General features: G+C 38.1%; 2 protein-coding genes across 2 annotated transcripts; both read right to left on the bottom strand.

The window, feature by feature from the left end:
• Positions 1 to 3,211: 3,211 nt before the first annotated feature.
• LOC113668455 (lactadherin-like) lies at positions 3,212 to 6,376 on the bottom strand. Its single transcript, XM_027184355.2, has 3 exons — positions 5,850 to 6,376; positions 4,024 to 4,331; positions 3,212 to 3,777 (listed from the first exon to the last, which is right to left on the bottom strand). The coding sequence occupies exons 1-3, from the start codon at positions 6,244 to 6,246 to the stop codon at positions 3,625 to 3,627; spliced, it is 858 nt and encodes a 285-aa protein (XP_027040156.2). The 5' UTR covers positions 6,247 to 6,376; the 3' UTR covers positions 3,212 to 3,624.
• A 3,866-nt stretch (positions 6,377 to 10,242) lies between these two features.
• Positions 10,243 to 14,401, bottom strand: LOC113668454 (lactadherin-like). The gene is made up of 4 exons (XM_027184354.2): positions 14,363 to 14,401; positions 12,689 to 13,095; positions 11,712 to 12,004; positions 10,243 to 11,275 (listed from the first exon to the last, which is right to left on the bottom strand). Exons 2-4 carry the CDS (start codon positions 13,083 to 13,085, stop codon positions 11,126 to 11,128), a joined length of 840 nt encoding a protein of 279 aa, XP_027040155.2. The 5' UTR covers positions 13,086 to 13,095; positions 14,363 to 14,401; the 3' UTR covers positions 10,243 to 11,125.
• Between the last annotated feature and the right edge of the window lie 1,464 nt (positions 14,402 to 15,865).

The following is a 15,865-nucleotide window of genomic DNA, read 5'->3' as shown; positions in this document are numbered from 1 at the left end:
TATTAAAACGTAAGCAGATACGAAAATCCTCAAAGGAAAAACAAAATAGACATTCCGGGTTTTAAAGATCTTCAGGCTCAGTTAGATTGCAAGCTTACGTACGGTAATAAAAATCAAACACAGCCAACACTCGTATAGTATATAAAGTTCAGAGTTCAAAACAAAACAGAACAAAACTTAAATGATGAAAAGTATAACCAAACTGGCATAACTGTTAAAATTCATACTAATTATGACGGTGACTGAGCAAATATGATCATGCTGAAGTCCATCGCGGTTCGCTTATCGTGGCGATCTCCGGTCATCACAGTAAAGCATGCCTCAAAAACTACATCGGCCGCCCTTCGAGTGAAAAAATAAGAGCTCGTTCTGATATCCTTTCCGATGTGTTGAGTGGAAAGTCACTTCAGTCACTGCAGCCGAGTTTTGCGGCGCTGTCATCCCGAGCGACCTTCATGTTCCGGTGAATTCGGCTGTCGTTCATTTAAAAAACACTCATCTTGAACAGTTTGTTTTCTACCTTGTCATGTGAAAAAACTCGCGTGTTTTTATGAGCCATAATTCGGCTGAAGTTCACTGAACATTTCACTTCAAGATTCTGTATTAAAAACTTCAGGCAAAAGCCTTAAATTCGACCTGCCGAACTATTTTAGTTTGTAAACTATCGCAGATTGTGAACTTTGATGGTTTTCGAACTTTAATGGTTTGACACTTTTGACAGCTTTTGTCTTGTACAGCCAATCAGATTATTTGAACCATTCTAACAAGGATTCTGATTGGCTTGTTGTAGCGTGCTCTATGAGAGTATAGAGCATGCTGACGACACTGTTGTTCGCTTTGGAAATAAAGTTTGTTTTGAAAATTGAAAGTAATGCATGGCGAATTTAACGGATTCTTTATTATAAAACAAATAGAGAAGCCTTGACTGCTCTGTTCTGTTATAAAGCACTTAGGAAGCGGCTAGCGCACTCAAGAAGTGGGGAGAAACACTCGACTACGTCTCGTGTTTCTCCCTACACTTCTTTCGTGCTTTAGCCGCTTCCTGCGTGCTTTATAACAGAACAGAGCACAGTCAAGGCTTCTCTATTTGTTAAATCGAAACGAAGGCTTGTGTAACTGTTTTATTTTTACCGCAGTGCAAAGGCTTGCACTTGGATGGAGTTTAATCCAAGTATAATCATTTAAGCAGGATGTTCTGTCAGGATGTGATATATGTGAATTCATTATTTACATCTAATGAAGTTAATTTCATTATAGGTTGCTACAAGAGAACATAAGTTCTATTCGTTGTATAAAATACCAAAGAGAATAGCAATGGAACTTGGAACGATCAGCAGTCATTTATCCCAGATTTAAAATTAAGTGAATATTGGAGAAAGAGATTGCCAAGTTTAGAATATGGAAAGCAGACGCATTAGCCATGAAGGGGAATGAGTACGCAAATCAGCTTTTTAGACTTAGCCGGTCAGTTAGAAATACCACCAGTCATTAAGTCAGTTAGACCGTCTGTGTATCGATCGGTTAGTCACTCCTGGCTGTCTGTCAGTCAGTATCGTCCAGTCTGTTGGTTAGTCGCAAAACCTGTCAGTCAGTCAGTCATTAATGCGCTCGGTCATTATATCAGTCAATCATTCATTTTGTCAAGTAATAAATCCGACAAGCAGATCAATTAGTTAAGCAGTCCCTCTAACGGTCAGTCAGCCAGTCAATGAATAGATCCGTCGTGTAGTCTCTGTGTCAAGCAAGCGTTCAGACATTCTGGATTGCGAACTGCAGTACTCATTCAATCAACTAGCCAATGCCAAACAGTTCAACGGTCTTTCATTCAGTCGGCCAGTCTTCATTTATTTTGTAAATTTGGCTGTGGGTGAGTCATTCAGCCAATTCAGCTAGGCATTAACCTGAATAGTCACTTTCTCTGATAGTCATACGGTCGGTCTCCCAGTCACTTCTGCATAAATATCATTAGTGCATTTACTTTCATTTGACTTAGATATCTACCTACCTACCTCAGAAAAAAATGCCTCTGTCTATCGGCCCTTGAATTTCAAAGTATCTATCATTCACGTCGTAATAACAGAGTAACTGCTATCAGGATTTATTCCATTTGATGCAAGCATACTATTGATGCTGATGCCACATGATGTCTGATGCAACCAAATCTGTATTTTGATGAATGAGCTCTCAGTTATCTACAAATAGCCTAGGTCGCCTGAAAAAGTCAATGTCCTGCAATAGGCCTATTTGACCGTGGCGAGTGAATATTCTACCTCAAAGTTCTTCATGACTAACACCTGTTCATGTAAAAGTTACGCGTTAAGAACTGTGCTTGATCTAGGTAGATCTACTGAGTACAAAGACTATCTCAGGCTTGCTAGTATGGACACCTTAACCCAAAGACGTCTTACTGCGTCTTTAATCATGTTTTTCAAGGCATACAGGCTACAGGGAGCTTCTTATATCTCTAATTCGTATTCGTATATGTCTACCTTTTTGTTTCCAGGCTTCTTGTGCGAGGAATGTCATTTTAAAACAACTTACGATCGACTAGTATGGACTTAACGAATTCACATTGTCATGGTAGCGAGACAAAATAGAGAACGCGCGCTAAAGTTCAAAGTACTGTTTCAGATAGAGGCAATTTATACAAACAAGCGATGACGTAGAACGAGATGAATAACATCGGAACTTGGCTTCCAATATCATCTACAAAAAGAAAGCATCATTGATAATACAGCGTGTTTTCTACTTTTTTTTTAGCGTTAAAAACTTTTAAAGGAATATAGCCTGTCCGGGCGTTCATTTAATAAATTGATGGTTCGGGGTGTTAATGAGAAGGAAGCAAGAGAAAACGAAGAGGAGAGGGAGAGACTGGGCACGAGCGGCACCCCTCTTGATACTACGTCCTTTTTCTTTTTTTCTTCTTTCTGTTTTCATTTCTCTTTCCTCATTCGTTTCTCTTTGCTCTGATGGAAATATCGTATCACTGTTTACAAACTTCACTAGGCTACGAAAAATACTTTCGAAATCGGAAAGGTAGCAAGGCATATTTGAGTTATTAGGAAATTTCAAAAAATTCACTAACATATTGTCAAAATTAAAAGGAAGGCATGTATATGTTTTTCCCATTCACTTTCATATTTAGGCCGCTGCAAAAGTCTACCTTTTAAAGATTTTTATCTCAGTGTAATCATTTGATTAGAAAGTTCTGTCAGAATATCAGATATGTACTTTTATTACGTACACCGAATGAAATTTTATTACAAGTTTTTAACAAAGTATTAGTAATTGCGATAACTCTTGACAACTGGGCAAAAGATATTATCAGTACGGTGCATTTTGTACCGAAAAGTCCTCAATTAAATACCCATGATATATTTCCCTCGAGCATATTTCTGCCGATCAATTATATGATATTCGTGAAGCCAATCATTTCAGTCTATTATCGACTAGTGTTATCCATTTTAGTGCATTGCAAAGCTCTTCGTATCCGAAGCATGCATTTCGGAATCGATGTTGTCTTTTGACATGGTGAACACCACTCAGATATACCATTCGATGCTGGTCTAGCTGACCTGAGTTGAATTCTAAGTCAATTTACAGTTCTGAAGGCTGCTGTTTTAGTTACTGAAGGAAACAACCGTAAAGCTCTACCCTCATTGTTTTGTAGCGATTTTTCGTAGTCTTCGGCCAAAACCTTACAAAGCGAGCCCTGATGTGCTGTGACAACACATTGAAAACCACCGTGTCTCGATCCTCATCATTACCTTGAAATACCTAGAAAAATAAGCAAAGTTGGTGCATTAGCTAAATTATTAAGCCGTGGATCTTCGGATTGATTCTTAGATTTAATCTTCGGTTGTATACTTCAAAGAATATCGATATGGAAGGATTTATGCTCGTTCAAAAGCGCTTCTGAATTAACGCAAAAATTGCATAATATATTTCATGAACCTTTTCGGGTCCAGAATATGGAAATTTCTTCATCTTAAAAATAAAATTCAATGCTAACACCTGACTAACCTTTTCAACGTTGTCCTCTTTGTACATAACCCAGTCAGTTTCTCCGTCAGCGCGCGATGAAAGCATGTAAGTCTTCGTGTGCTGACCGGCACCACGTTTCCCTTGGGTAGCAATTTTTCTGATCACCACGTCCTTTCCGAGGTCAACTTGAACCCACGGCTCTTTGTCACTAGTGCTTGCACTCCAAGCCGTGGCAGAGTTCAGGCGAAGGCGTTCGGGTGCAGTATCCGGTCTCTCAACAGATGAAGCACTAAAAGCTGAGTCTGGAATCCTTCCATCTTCAAGACCTAAAGCCTCATTCACGCATGCTTTTAAAAGAAAAGCAAGTTCTTATTATCTGATAATACGATTATCATAACTACAAAATTAAGTCATTCGGTTGATAGAGCAGGTCCCTGTCATCTTAAGTTGAAAAAGCGGCAAACATTTCATTCTAATTTTTCCCTCGACCCACCCCCTTTACCACCGAGAAAAAGGAGTCATGTGATTACAGCTACATCGAGAAGTACCCAAAATGTAGCAAAGAACCAGTTTCGTCTCTTATACCTTTCCTTTCTCCATTACTGCTGTAACTATATCAATAGGTCTTGCCAAGAATACACGGAAAAAACGAAACAGCAGATAAAAATAGGGGCCGGTTTGCATTAGAGCGAATTCAAATATTTTCCAATTCGGCAAACCAAAATGTGGCAAAATTTTCGCACTTTCCAAATTCTGGCGGCGGTTGCATCAAGCTAATATCCTTTGATCAAACCTTCACCAATTGACTCATACGTCAGTCATAAATGCATCTCCTAAAAAGAGATAGAAAAAATATCCCACGCGAATTGCTACCGAGGAACGATCCTTTTTTCCTACTTATCTTTTGCGTTTTGGTTGACACTTGCGCTACTTCTACCTGTACTGGCTTCACTACTTTCAACGGAAGGACAATTTCTCGTAGAAGCCATAGTTTTTCAAATTGTTACCAGTACAAACGTAGCTAGGGTACGAGTCACAGACATTTGAATAAAAGCGGCGCTTAAGTTAGTTTTTCTCAAAAGAAAAAGGGGCAGACCCTGCCGTCCGACGCTAAAACTAGACTGGCGTGCCTGAATTTTTTTTCCTGATGAAATTTCATCCCGAAATATCTTGCATATCATGACAGCTAAATGGTTAAAAAGCAGGAATGTTTGTTTTGCCAAAACTTGGCAGCCTCGATCTGAGGCAGGACATCAGGTCCTTGAAAATTGGCGAAGATATGGCGATTTTCAAAAATTTGAAATTTTTGTCAAACTGGGAGTCGCACTTACTTTACACTTCTTATAGACAGATTTTCATTAAAAAAAAAAAAACAACAACAAAAAAAAGCTCTAGCACAACCTGGGCCTAATTGCAGGTTGAGATAAACCTTCCAAAATATAATTTCCTTCAGCATTGTCTCGATTCAACAATTTTAAGCATTCCACAGGGAGGTGTAGTCCTTATAATCACACATCTTTTCGTCTTTCCTTTAGATTTTACGTTTACCGTTTGTCGTAAAACTTTCTTTATTTTTTAATATATTTAGCAGTCATGTTTGCAGCCATTCAATCAACTAACATTAGCAACAAAAACGGCATCAACAATATCAGTGACTAATGGACCTGCTTCGTCTATGATCTCGGAACTTTTTTCATAATTCTCTGGGTAAACCTTTGTGAAAGAGTGAATGAATGGCCGTGTCCTCCTATTTCAAGACTGTTGTTATCCATTCTGATACAAATATAGTTATTGTCATAGCTATAAGAGCCTCCGAGAAGATTTTTCGAATAAAGTGGGCAAAGGTAGAAAAATATGAACGTTACCTTTACATTTGCGTCCGCCCTCTTGGACCAGACATATCTCCTCTTGACTTCTACATTCCTTGTCATAGTAACAAGGGGCAATCGTCATGTAGACGGCTGTTTTAAAGTCCATCATATTCTCTGGGGACAACTCTGCGTTCATGGTATTCATCTCACAAGTCTCTGTTGTTTGGTAATAGTTTATGCTTTTACATTTGGGCCTCTCTTTGCAGAATATCACGCAAGATTTGATGGTTGCGAATGGTTCGGTGGCGAACGCGTGATTTGTCAAGACGCGATTTTGAGAGGAGTAGGTAACGTTTTGGCATTGCGCGCCTGAAGAGAATGACACACGTACTTGCCAAAAAATAATCACAACGTAAGTTGCTATGACGCCTTTAGTGAGGGGTGCAGTCATTTTCCTGAAACAAACAAACAAAAAAAAGATTAAGAAAAACCAAGAAGACTTGAGATTATCATCAATTTTTTTCCTTTTCTTGTTAAGAAAACGAAAAGTGCTTTTACTTAAGTCCTTTCAAGCACAATTTTCTATAAAGGACGTTTGGTTTGGTGATTTTCTATTGAACTTAACACCGAGTCACACAACGCGTGACGCGTTCATGAATTCATCGTTGGCTTTTTCTCGAGACGTGAGCTTGGGCCGCCTGTGGTCAGAGGAGAGTGGAATTGAGTACAGGAAAGCGGTAAGAAATACTTTTCATGTCTCCTTTTAAAAAATAATTTAAACAAGTATCAGGGCAAAGCCTTATTTAGGAGTTTTGTCAGCTAACGTTGACAGAAAAAGGGACTGCATTCTTCATCAATCATGCAATAGTAGCTCCTTTTCCTATTCCCGCCTCAAAGCAAAGACCGTTGCCCTTACACGTTGTAACTAAAGATTCGAAATATCTCCCCGTAGCGGTTTCATCTCCGTCACCAAATACTATGTAATTTAAATTCAAAGGCGCAAAAGTTAAGTAAAATCTAATGACAGGAAACATATGACTAACACCTGGTGAGTTTTCCTTTTGAAACCTCACTTGTTATTAATTCTCTGCAAGAAGTCTCTGGGCTAGCAAGAGAAGACAGAAAGTTCTTGAGAAAAATTCTAACTGCCGAATCAAATTGAAACACAACGGGTTGTCTTTCCACGAAGAATACATATTACAAACCACGCATTGTTAAGTGTGGGAGCGCACTAAAAATTCCATATCTCGTTCATTATTCAACACATCTAACAGTGCAGACAGACGGTAGGATGCCAGCGACGTCTTCAGGGAGCCAGCAAGCTTTACCGCACGATACTAGCAGGTTTTTATTCTTGAACTCTTTTCTCTGCAAGGTTGAGCAAACTCGCTGGTTTTAAGAAGATAAACATTTTCCCGAGGTTGCACATGATAAAGTAAACTAAATCAGAGGATAAGATAATTTTTTCCGATTTTTACTGTCATGCGAACATGAGATTTCTATTTTGTTTAGTTATCGAGTCCAAAATTATCAATTTGTTCACACAATATGAAATACATTAATAACAAAGGTTAAGTTAAAAAAGGTATAGAGAATGAAAATGAGGCATGAAAATGTGGCTCCTTACCGAACGAAATCCTGTTATTTATTGATAATAAAAGATTCAAAGCTCTGACATGATAAAAATCATTATGACAGTTACGGTACAATTTCACTTAACAGTTGTTGTTTACACGCGAAGTCAGTCGTTCGCTGAGTTACAGAGTCATTACTTGACTGACCAGCTGGGAGACAACTAGATAAAAAAGAGTTTTAAATTTGAAAAAATGAGCGTTTTTCTCATCATTGGTCGATATGGCTAGATTACCAACAGAACGAAGTTGTAGAAAAAACCGTAAAAGGACCTGTATCACGTTCGAAGCACCAAATAGTGGTCCTATTGATGGGGTTGTTCCCAGAGCAGAGTTCAGCGGTATGAGATGCTTATCCGCTTTTTAATTTTTCTTAATTTGTTGGTTGCAAAACTGCAAATTTGAATGTTAAATTTTTAATTGAAGTTTTGGCTAAAACTGCATATCAGGCGAAGGGACTTACTAGATGTGTTACAAAGTTTTACTTCAACAAACAATGTTAATTCCCTCGCAGCAGAACTAATTAACATCAAACATTTTGAATAGATTACTAAGGTGGCGCCCGAGGTATATGACCATGTTTTGTTAACATCAAAATTAAGGTTATTGTCTAGATTGTTCCACTCATTGATGCTTCAAAAAACAAAATATTGCGTTGTTGATGGGCTCTCTGGAAGGATGTTAATAATTTATGTTGCGCCTCAAAACACTCGTTAACTTATTCTTCTGATCGCCTGGCTCACAGGATATATTGATGATATGGAAACCTAAAAGCTAAAAGCAAATTTCCACTAAGCTTATGTGGAATATCGCTGATATGACGTATCTAGTTTTCAATCTTCAAGCGTGTAGATAAAATTATTGGGCATTAAAAAGATATTTAAAGTCCCTATGACAAAGCATATGTTCACAATATTTGGGCTTATAAAAACAACAATTTAACTTTTGATGTATTATGCGATAATAAAACCCTGTCTTGCTCTCCTATGACGCAAAGAGGGAGAAGAACTGTTGTGGCCAATTGTTTTTAGTTTGATTGATGTTTGATGCTTAAATTCAAATTTCCATTTTCTAGATTGCTTTCTTAGCGCTTTAAAGTTGACAGCTAACCCAGAGTATTACGTCAGTCTCCCAGTCAAATAGCAACCCAATTCCTTGAAGCCATGGCTTCACAACCATGAATACTTTCGGTTGGTCAGAACCCTATGTAGGCCAGTTTATTTCGTATTCTATGAAGTATCGCCTTTGTCAAAAAGATATGTTAAAATAAGTCAGGGACTTAAAAAATTGGAATAGTCGTACCTATGCCGGAAAATTTGACATAATACTCATTCCGTCTTGAACGGCAGTTGAATATCAGATCTCACAGATCATTAAGATCCGGCCCGAATTCATACGCAATTAGCACCTCTTCTTTTCTCTGTCTCACTTACATACATCAAATTTACCTCAAATTTAGGTTGTGTCCTCGTGTACTGGTACACAAAGGAACGAAACATTAACGAACTGCGTCACAACTCCATGTATGGATATGAAAACAATAGGAATTCCCCCGTGTACCGGTACACCAGGACAGCCCCCAAATTTACTTCAAATTTACTTTGATTCTTAGTCTTCCTTCTTCTCTCTAACTTCCAAGTAAACTATAAAATACATGCTTATATATTCACTAACGGTAGGCGTGACTGGGGCTTGCTGGCAAGCTGACTTGAAAGATTAAACGTTTGTTGTCATAACACTAAACCAAACACAGACACAGTGCGCACTTATTTAAATGCAAATTACTCTTCAATGTATCTTAGCCTACCCATGATATTGTGACGGCCCTATTTTTTTTTTCATCGATTTAAGTTCAAGAATATACTATGATTTTTATCGCGAATGGCAACTACACGTGATTTCCATAAAATCTAGTTTTTGATAAGTCCCTTCATGACAGCTTCATCCAGTAACCTATGACACAAATACATCCCGCATGTATTTTCACTCTATTTCACAGACATTCAAAGACAATTTCCTCTTTCAATAATTTACCTTAAATTATAATAACGAACGATAAAGCCGAATTATAACGTGGATACTTACTTAGTTCTCCGAAAAGCAATGAAACCTGGAAAAGACAAGGAAGACTTTCCACGCCACTCTTTCCTTGCCGTAGGAGGCTAAAATAAAAGATGATTACGACATCGGATTGTGTGTGCGTCGCAACATGCCATATGAATTGAGTGGGAGTATTTGTAATCGTTTTTTAACTCGTGGGATGAGTGATAAAGGTATTTGATATTCAAATTTCGAGGTACCGGTATTTGCAACTGAAGACACTGGGAAGAGCAGGCATCTTATTAAAGATGGCGGACCGATTTTTTAACATGGCGGATCAAAATTTTGGCAGACTTTTGTGGGGTTGACGGCTTAATCTGCTTCTTGGAATCACATGATTATTAGCGGAAAGATTTCCGTATAATCCATTGAACACTCCTCTAAAAGATAACTATCGTTTCTGCTTAATGTAAGTTTTCTTTATAAAATATTTGTATGTATACTGAAGTATTGTACAAATCTTGCCTCATTGCATCTAAGTAACATCGCTATATATCCCAACCACACCCTGCTTAGCATATCTGTTACCATCGCGTTACTTTGACTTCCGAATTGCTGCTTGGACACTGCAATTGCGTGCACCTGCAAAATTGTCATCCATGAATGATCGTTTCATCGCAGGGTTCAATATTTTTTTGCATATTCTTTAAACATATGAGTCATTTGTTGAAATTACTATGTCAAGCAGCATCAAAACAACTTTGTCCTTGTCCCTTGTCGTAATTATTGATCCATGATCAATTGTTCATGCAAGTTATATGATCTTGGCTTCAACGCCTTAGTTTTGCAATAACCATGAATACCCAAGTCCTTTTTGCCTTCAGTATATAAGTTCAATGACAATCCTAGCAGGAGCATATTTGCCAGACATCTTTACAAATAATAATCCTAGTAACAAATTAATAAAAGTTTATGTCCAATTGTACAAATTGTGAATTGTTTAACTCTCGTAAAGAGCCTGCAGTCTTTTGAAACCGATTACAACAGCTAAATTCTGTGACCTCCAACTGCAAATCTAATTAGTACGAGTCTGATACCTAGGTCAAGATAAAGTTTGAAAGTTGCTATTCCAACCGAACTGGGGCTGAAGCAGTTATTGAAGGAAACAGCCGCACAACTCTGCCCTTATGGCTCTGTATTGATAGACCCGACAATAGACCCAGGACCTGACAAAGCGGGCCCTGATGTGCTATGGCAACACATTTTTTTTTATTTAATAAACATTTATTGAAGAAACGTTTGTACAGAACTAAACTTACATTTCATTACTCTACTTACATTACTCGACATCGCTCTACTCATTACATTACTGTGCTTATTGGATTAATCACCAGTACTTATTTCTTACTTATACTAACAGTCCCGTACTAACGGTGACATAAAGCGTAATGTTACTTACATTACACTACTAAACAGAATATGATTTACAATACATTACAAAACAAAACTCGCAGTTCGCTAATTAAGCTCACTTGCCTACTTATAATTACTTGAATACTTTACAAAACGGCACGTACTAACTACTTGTGGTTTGAATTCATTTCCTGGTCAACTGAAAGTTACGAATTTGCCTTTCTAACCGTATTGGAACCGAAGCAGTTACTGAAGGAAACAGCCGTACACCTCTGCCCTCATGGCTCTGTATATATAGGTCCAAGTCTTAGGCCAGAACCTGACGAAACGAGCCCTGATGTGCTGTGGCAGTACATGGGAAATTACTGTTGTCTGATCATTGTTACCTTGAAATACCTGGAAATATTATAGATGTTTATAAGTATCACTTTACCGAGTTCTTATCGGAATCATTGAAAGATTTCTCTCTTCACTTCTTTCCGAAGTGCGTAGCAAGGAAATTGGACCACTTGAAAAAAAATCTCATCCTCGAAAGAAGAGCCGAATGTTTCAACAAAACTTGACGAGGGTTGTAGCTATAAATGTTTCATTTTCAGATCGCTCGATAAACTCATTGATTCATTCATCGATTCAATTAAATGAGAGAAAAAAGAAAAAGAGGACTTCAAATTCCTTCACAAGCGCAATAATAAATATTAGTACACAAACACCGCAGAACAATTTTTATGTCTTCTCTTCGGGTCCAGAATATAGAAAAATGTGACCTTTTAATGATAATTTTTCCAAATAATTGATTTTATTAGATATATCAAATGCCAGACAAATGACTCACCTTCACATCATCGTTCTCTTTATACGCCATCCAGTCAGTGTCTCCATTGGCACGTGATGAAAGCGTGTAAGTCTTTACCCACTGGTAGGCACCAAGCTTCCCCTGAGTAGCGATTTTCTTGATCACCGCGTCCTTTCCGAGGTCAACTTGAATCCAGGGCTCAGGGTCACTGTGGTCCGCAACCCAAGCAGAAGGTGAGTTGAGACGAAAGAGACTGGGTTGTGCTCCCGATGAAGCAGTTATAGATGAATCTGGGATTATTTTATCTTCCAGGCCAAGGGCCTCCATACATACTTACAAAAGAAGAGAAGATAAAAATTCTTTGTAAAGCTTCCTTTCAATAATTAAAATCAGTCAAACGATATGTCCTAATCATTCTTTACATTTGGAGGAGCAAACAATTCCTGGTGATTCTCCACTCTCTACCCCTTCCCTCCCCTCCCCTCCCCTCCCCTCCCCTCTCCTCCCCTCCCTTCCCCTCCCCTCCCCTTCCTTACCACCATCACCACCACCACCACCATAATACCAACAGCAGCGACAATAACATTTGCTAAAAAGGAAGTGATTTCTTTTTAGGTCCTGAAATTTTCAGACATTTCTGATGGCATTCCAGAACAGGTTGCATGTTTCATTCCATTTTTCGAGACCACAAAATTGAACAACTGGGGCTGTTGCCTACGATATTTGCGCTTCAAATCAGTTGCGTGCACAATTTATAGACACCAATGAATTAAATATACTTTTCTTTTTCTATTTCTATTTCTAGGCATTGTTGTAAAAATAGAGATTATCTTCGAAATATGATACTGATCTGCGCTAGTTAATTTACACGACATTTCCAATTTAAAAGGAAATTTTTGAAATGTTAGCTTTACTTATGTATTTGCTCTTGTGCATCACAAGCTGGCTGATCTTTCCTTGCTGTTCACATCCATTGTCAAAATAACAAGAGACTAAAAACAAAATCCCAATATTACCTTTACAGTAGCTCCAGCCTTCCATCACCTGACATATCCTCCCTTGTCCTTCACATTCAAAGTCAAGGTGACAGGGTGAAAAGGCATTGGTCATGTACATTGACAATTCAAAGTCCACCATGCTCTCAGGAGACACTACAGCACTGACGTTATTCAACTCACAAGTCTTTGTTTTTCGATAATAATTTATGCTTTTACAATTGGGATCCTCGCCGCAGAGTATCACGCAACATTCCATGGTTGCACATGGCTTGGTGCGAAATGCGTGACCTGTCAAGACGCGATTTTGAATGGAGTAGGTTGCCCCTTGGCATTGCGTGACTGAAGATAACGTGTCACGCACTTGCCAATAGATGAGCACAGACCATGTTGCAATGGCGCCTTTACTGAGAGGCATAATCACTTTCCTAGAAGGAAATAAAGAATTAAGTAAAATAGAAAAGTTATGAATGACAATTAAATGACCTTTCCCTGAAGAAAATCGGTTAGACCTTTCAGAAGAAACGTATAATCGTTTGTCCTACGATGCGGAAATGAATCGTGTCGTTTCGACTGCATACTCTTAGTCTTCTTCAGACGATGAGGTCGATTGAGTACGCGTCATCCTTACACCTTGCGTAGAAGAAAGCGGGCTGTGAGAACGATTTTAATTTATCCTAACAGGTTTGGTGTGATGATATTCCATTCTTTAGCAAATTATTCTTGGTGTTTCAAATGGTAGACGAGAAATCACATCACAAAATGGAGTAAATTTACAGAAATTCTGTAAGAACACGTGTCAAACACAATGAATTTCTTTTACATTTCCGTTGTTACGAGTAAAAATAAAATGGGTATTGAGGATGTCTTATTGGAAGTTTCCTTGACCTTACTATGACAGAAAAAAAAAGAATTGCGGTTCCACTTTGAGCAATGTAAAACCTTTATTATTTGAGTATAACTTATAGCATTGAGAAGGGAAATTGACATCTAAGTAAAACAAACAAAAAAGAGAAATGGAAATCTTCGCTGGAAACTTCGTTCATTAAATAGTTCATAGTTCCATCTGGAGTTTTACAGGATGCTTTCATTGAAAGCGCTTCGAGGAACGCTTTGCGAAACCGAGGTGAAAACAACGCCGAAGTTTAAGACTGGGGTAGTCATGCTTAATCTAAAATAAAGATTTAGCGAAGCCTGGATGTGGAGCTCCAGTTTCTTTATTTGCTATCTCTTTAATTTCTTAGAACTCCTTACTGGCTGTTGAAGAGTTTATTCACTGGAAGAAAATCGGTTACTACCATCTTTTTATAAGTATAGGGCCTCGCTGCGTGCTAGCTTCGCGCGCTTTAAAATCCGCTATTAAATAAAGGCAGCCTTATTTTTGTTCACATCCATAGAGTTTACCATGTTTCTAACTGAGATGTGGGAAGGTTCTGCGATCCTCGTCCCACGCCATCCATACTAAAAAAGTTTCTTTCAATTATTTTTTTAGCCTATTTTCTCCGAGTGTAGTGTTCAACTCTCCTGTCAAACTTTCATTCTGTGTTTTCCTTCAGGGCAAAGTTATTTTTTAACCGTGATGTACAACTTAATATTTCCCTAGAGCTTCTTAATCAGTGATGGGATAAAAATATTTAAATTCAGAAGCCGCCCACAAGTTACGTCAAATCTAATGAAAGGAAAATTAAAACTCACCGTAGCTGAGTCTTTCGTTACGCTTTACTTGTGTACGATTCTCAAGTAAGAAATACCCTGTTTAGCTGGGTAAGAAAGAAAGTGCGTAGGCTTATGAATAAAACCAAATCAAAATTGAAACTTAATAGCATATCTCTCTAAGTAAAATACAAACAAAGCGTTGTTAAGTGTGGGAGTGCAATAAAGACTTCCAGATTACCTTTCATCACCAAACACAATGTACACAGAATGGAAAATGCTCAGCAACACCAACAGCTAATAAGCTAACTCTACATTAGGTTCCATGTTTTCATTCTCTCACAGTGGAACAAAATATCTTGAAAATTTTAGAATAGATAAACAGCATGCTTTTAATAACAAGCTCTCAAAGGGGATGTGAATGATTTATGTGACGCTTTCAAACACTCGGTAGCTCAGTCATCTGTTCACCTGATAGCTAGGATGGCTATCTATATGATGTACGGAAAGGCAAAAATTTCACTACTAATTCACATTCATAGTTTTCGTAAGAACCATTAGCAGAACAGTATTTCAGCCGTCTATTGGACGAGCGGGCTCTCAACGAGAAAAAATAAAGAGAAAAACACACCATTATTATTATTCTGTTATCTTTCTCTTTTAGTGGGGCAAATTACTGAGTAAATTTCTCACCCTCATACATCTTTAATCGTGCGTTGATTCAGAAATAAGCACTTCTGAAATTCAGAAAAGTGAGGTTTACGAAGCCTTGAGGGCCAATTTTGGCCCATTCTTCCCTCATATAATTAAGGTTCTTCAGAGCAAGATCGCGTTCAAATTTGCCGCTTTATCGGTTATGGATTTATCGCAATTCTGTAATAAATTACTTTGCGAAGCTTTAACGTTTTGCCTCGAAAATAGACGATGTTTTTTTCCACAAATTGAACTTTACTACTCAATATAATAGAAACTATAAAAAACGAATTTCGCTCACTGAAGCGAAAGGTCTAACTGTCTCTAAGGGGAAATCGACTTTCCTTTAAAAAGCACCAACCACTCTTGCCATCGCAGCGTGGACGGCAAAAGAGTGAAAAAGAAAGTTCCGAGACAGATACGTGATTATTATAATTAAGCGATCTATGATCGTATTCAGTTAAAGCAGAGAATGGATTAATCACGGCACCCAGTTCAATATTCAGGGTTCTTTTCCCATTAATAACTATAGTGATCAACTCGACTTCATAAAAAAACGTTCGAACATAATTATTAGCGAGCAAACCAAGGACGCATTAAGCCATGCAAACGTCAAGGCTAGAAATTAATGCTGATATGCGGGAAAGAGCGAAGCATGCACTCCGACACTACGAGCGTTTTTCTTCGTCTTGTTTTAAGAGAGGGACAAGGAAATAACATCATAAGTTTATGTTTGGTGGCCATTTTAAAAATAAGATTAACCTTCTCGGGTGTCCTTTGCGGAAAATTGTAAACATGTTACTCGAAGCAGAACCAATGTAGCAACTAGAATTTACATAGCAGTCTTATTAC

The sequence above is a fragment of the Pocillopora damicornis genome, chromosome 3, assembly GCF_964200805.1.
Source record: "Pocillopora damicornis chromosome 3, jaPocDami1.2, whole genome shotgun sequence".
Lineage (NCBI taxonomy): Eukaryota > Metazoa > Cnidaria > Anthozoa > Scleractinia > Pocilloporidae > Pocillopora > Pocillopora damicornis.
Note: the sequence above shows the minus strand (reverse complement) of the source record. Positions and strands in the feature narration are given on the sequence as shown.

What these genes read in the sequence shown, in the direction of transcription:
- LOC113668455 (XM_027184355.2), bottom strand. Translation starts at nt 6,246, where the DNA reads ATGACTGCACCCCTCACTAAAGGCGTCATAGCAACTTACGTTGTGATT. An exon ending in GGGCGGACGCAAATGTAAAG is followed by an intron (nt 4,332 to 5,849) that starts GTAACGTTCATA and finishes TTCTTTTAAAAG; the next exon opens with CATGCGTGAATGAGGCTTTA. An exon ending in AAGAGGACAACGTTGAAAAG is followed by an intron (nt 3,778 to 4,023) that starts GTTAGTCAGGTG and finishes TTATTTTTCTAG; the next exon opens with GTATTTCAAGGTAATGATGA.
- LOC113668454 (XM_027184354.2), bottom strand. Translation starts at nt 13,085, where the DNA reads ATGCCTCTCAGTAAAGGCGCCATTGCAACATGGTCTGTGCTCATCTAT. An exon ending in AGGCTGGAGCTACTGTAAAG is followed by an intron (nt 12,005 to 12,688) that starts GTAATATTGGGA and finishes TTCTTTTGTAAG; the next exon opens with TATGTATGGAGGCCCTTGGC. An exon ending in AAGAGAACGATGATGTGAAG is followed by an intron (nt 11,276 to 11,711) that starts GTGAGTCATTTG and finishes TAATATTTCCAG; the next exon opens with GTATTTCAAGGTAACAATGA.